Below are 2,340 nucleotides of genomic sequence, written 5' to 3' on the forward strand. Positions count from 1 at the left end.
TTCTTCTATTGATGAATTCTTTTCTTCTTTCTCTTCTTCTGATGATGATAAACTTTTTTCTTCTATTTCTTCTTCACTCATTTCATTTTGTTCTTCTTCAGGTACTTCTTCCTCAATAACTTTTCCTTTATTAATTTTTTCTTGAACATCTTCACTTTCTTCATTAACTTTTTCTTCAGCTTCTTCTCCACTAACACCTTTATAATCAATATCAATTCCAACTTTACTTTGTTGTCTTTTTGCAATTTCATTCATTAAAACTGATTTAATTTTTTTAGTAATTTCTGTTGTATTAAAATCAACAACTTCTTCATATTTATCAATAAGAGTAAGATCAATAGTGTATTGTCTTCTTCTTTGTCCTTCATGAACAATGATAGAATCTAAACATTTAATTCCTTCTATAATATTAGCTAATGTAACTTTAGTTAATAATTTAGCTAATTTTTCTGTATTTTTTTGATTTGGTTCTTTTAAATAAAGAATCATTGATGGTGTAGCAATTTCTTTTTTAGCAAACATTACTAATTCTTTAATACGAGGCATACCTAATGTAACATTAACATCTCCTCTTCCTGCTAAATGGAATGTATTTAATGTCATTTGTGTTGATGGTTCTCCAATAGATTGACCTGCTAAAACACCAACAGGTTCTCCAGGATTAATTAATGATTTATTATATTTTAACATCATCATAACTTTAAATGTTTCTGGATCAAGTTTACCACTTTTAAATTCTCCTCTTTTATCTTCTTTAATATAATCATTAATTAATTTATAATACTTTTCACTTACAGCTGCAAGATTATTACTTGGTGAATAAATACTTTGAACTGGTTCATATTTTTCTGGATGTCTTAAACATTTCTTTTGTAATTTACATGCTCTTGAAAATCCTTTTTTAAACTTTGAAAGAATAGCTTTTGTTTCATATTTTGAAACTAATGCATCATAATTATTTGCCCAAAAATCAATATTATTAAGAAATCCACTTTTCATTACATCAATTCCATCATCTCCATACATAAATTCTATAATTGATCCATCTGACTCTCTTACTGAATAATCATATTCTACATGTAATGATTCTAACATTTTAATTACACATCGTTGAAGATATCCTGAACTTGCTGTCTTAACTGCTGTATCAATTAATCCTTCTCTTCCTGCCATACAATGGAAAAAGAATTCTTGTGGTGGAACTCCTGTAAGAAATCTTGATGCAATAAATCCTCCTGCTCTTGCTGATGTATCATATCGTGGGAATGATGGTAATGTTTTACCTGTTGCCATAACTGGTACTCTTCTTCCTTCTAATTCTTGTTGTCCAAGTAAACAGGTAATTTGTGAATGATTAACTTTTGATCCTTTTGCTCCTGTTGTTGTCATTAATGCAAGACTATTCCATGGAAATGCTCTTAATTGTCCATATGGAATACATTCTTTAATTACATTTGATGTACATTCATTAACTTCTGTTTTAACTGCATCATCAAGTTCTTTTGAAAGTTGTGGTCTTCTTCTAGCATTAGCAAGTGCAAGATCAATATCATATTTAGAATGTCCTTCTAATTTAAAATGTTTAGCTATAGCAGTACGTGCTAATTCATTTGTTTTATTTAACATTTCTGTTCGTTTATTATCAAATTCTGGTTTTAACATACAATCATCTAATGAACAGGTATGTCCAATTCTTTGTAAATATGTTGTTAATAATCTTGATAATAAAGTAAGACACATTCCTGAAACTTTACCATTATATAATTCATAAATTGCATGAATTAAACTTTGATTCGATGCTCCAATTTGATTTTTATCTAATGTTCCTGTCAACATTTGTGAATCTTTAATTATACATAAACTATCATTAGCTCCACTCCATTTCTCTGTAAATTCATCTTTTTGTTTCATTAATTTTCTTTCTTTTTTTGTTTGATATCCTCCTCGATTAATTTCATTTGTTGATACTTTACATTTTCCTTCAAAATTAATTGTACAATGATTTGTACTAATATGCATTAAAATTGCTGTTACAACTTGTTTTCCTGTCCATTTTGGTATTGGTTTAAGAATAGCTGGCATTGGAATTCTAATAGAATATTGTTCATATATTCCATATAATGCAGTATAAACAATTTGACAATATTCTTCTTTTGTAAAGAATGTATCTCGTTTTGTTAACATAAATGATGAAATGACATGATCTTGTATAAGTCCTCTTAATGGTTGTCCATTCTTTGGAACAACATATTGTTCATCTGATAATGCAATATTCATTATTTCACTTCTTGCTTCCATACTTTGTGGAAGATGTAAATTCATTTCATCTCCATCAAAATC

At 27.9% G+C, this 2,340-nt stretch overlaps 1 protein-coding gene across 1 annotated transcript; it reads right to left on the reverse strand.

The window, feature by feature from the left end:
* Positions 1–53: 53 nt before the first annotated feature.
* Positions 54–2,298, reverse strand: ENU1_016090 (DNA-directed RNA polymerase I largest subunit, putative; the record flags this gene model as incomplete). Its single annotated transcript, XM_008856850.1, has 1 exon — positions 54–2,298. A coding segment is annotated over one exon (2,245 nt), but the record flags the coding sequence as incomplete, so codon positions are not given.
* Between the last annotated feature and the right edge of the window lie 42 nt (positions 2,299–2,340).

Source organism: Entamoeba nuttalli, assembly GCF_000257125.1.
Source record: "Entamoeba nuttalli P19 unplaced genomic scaffold asmbl_2257, whole genome shotgun sequence".
NCBI classification, from domain to species: domain Eukaryota; phylum Evosea; order Mastigamoebida; family Endamoebidae; genus Entamoeba; species Entamoeba nuttalli.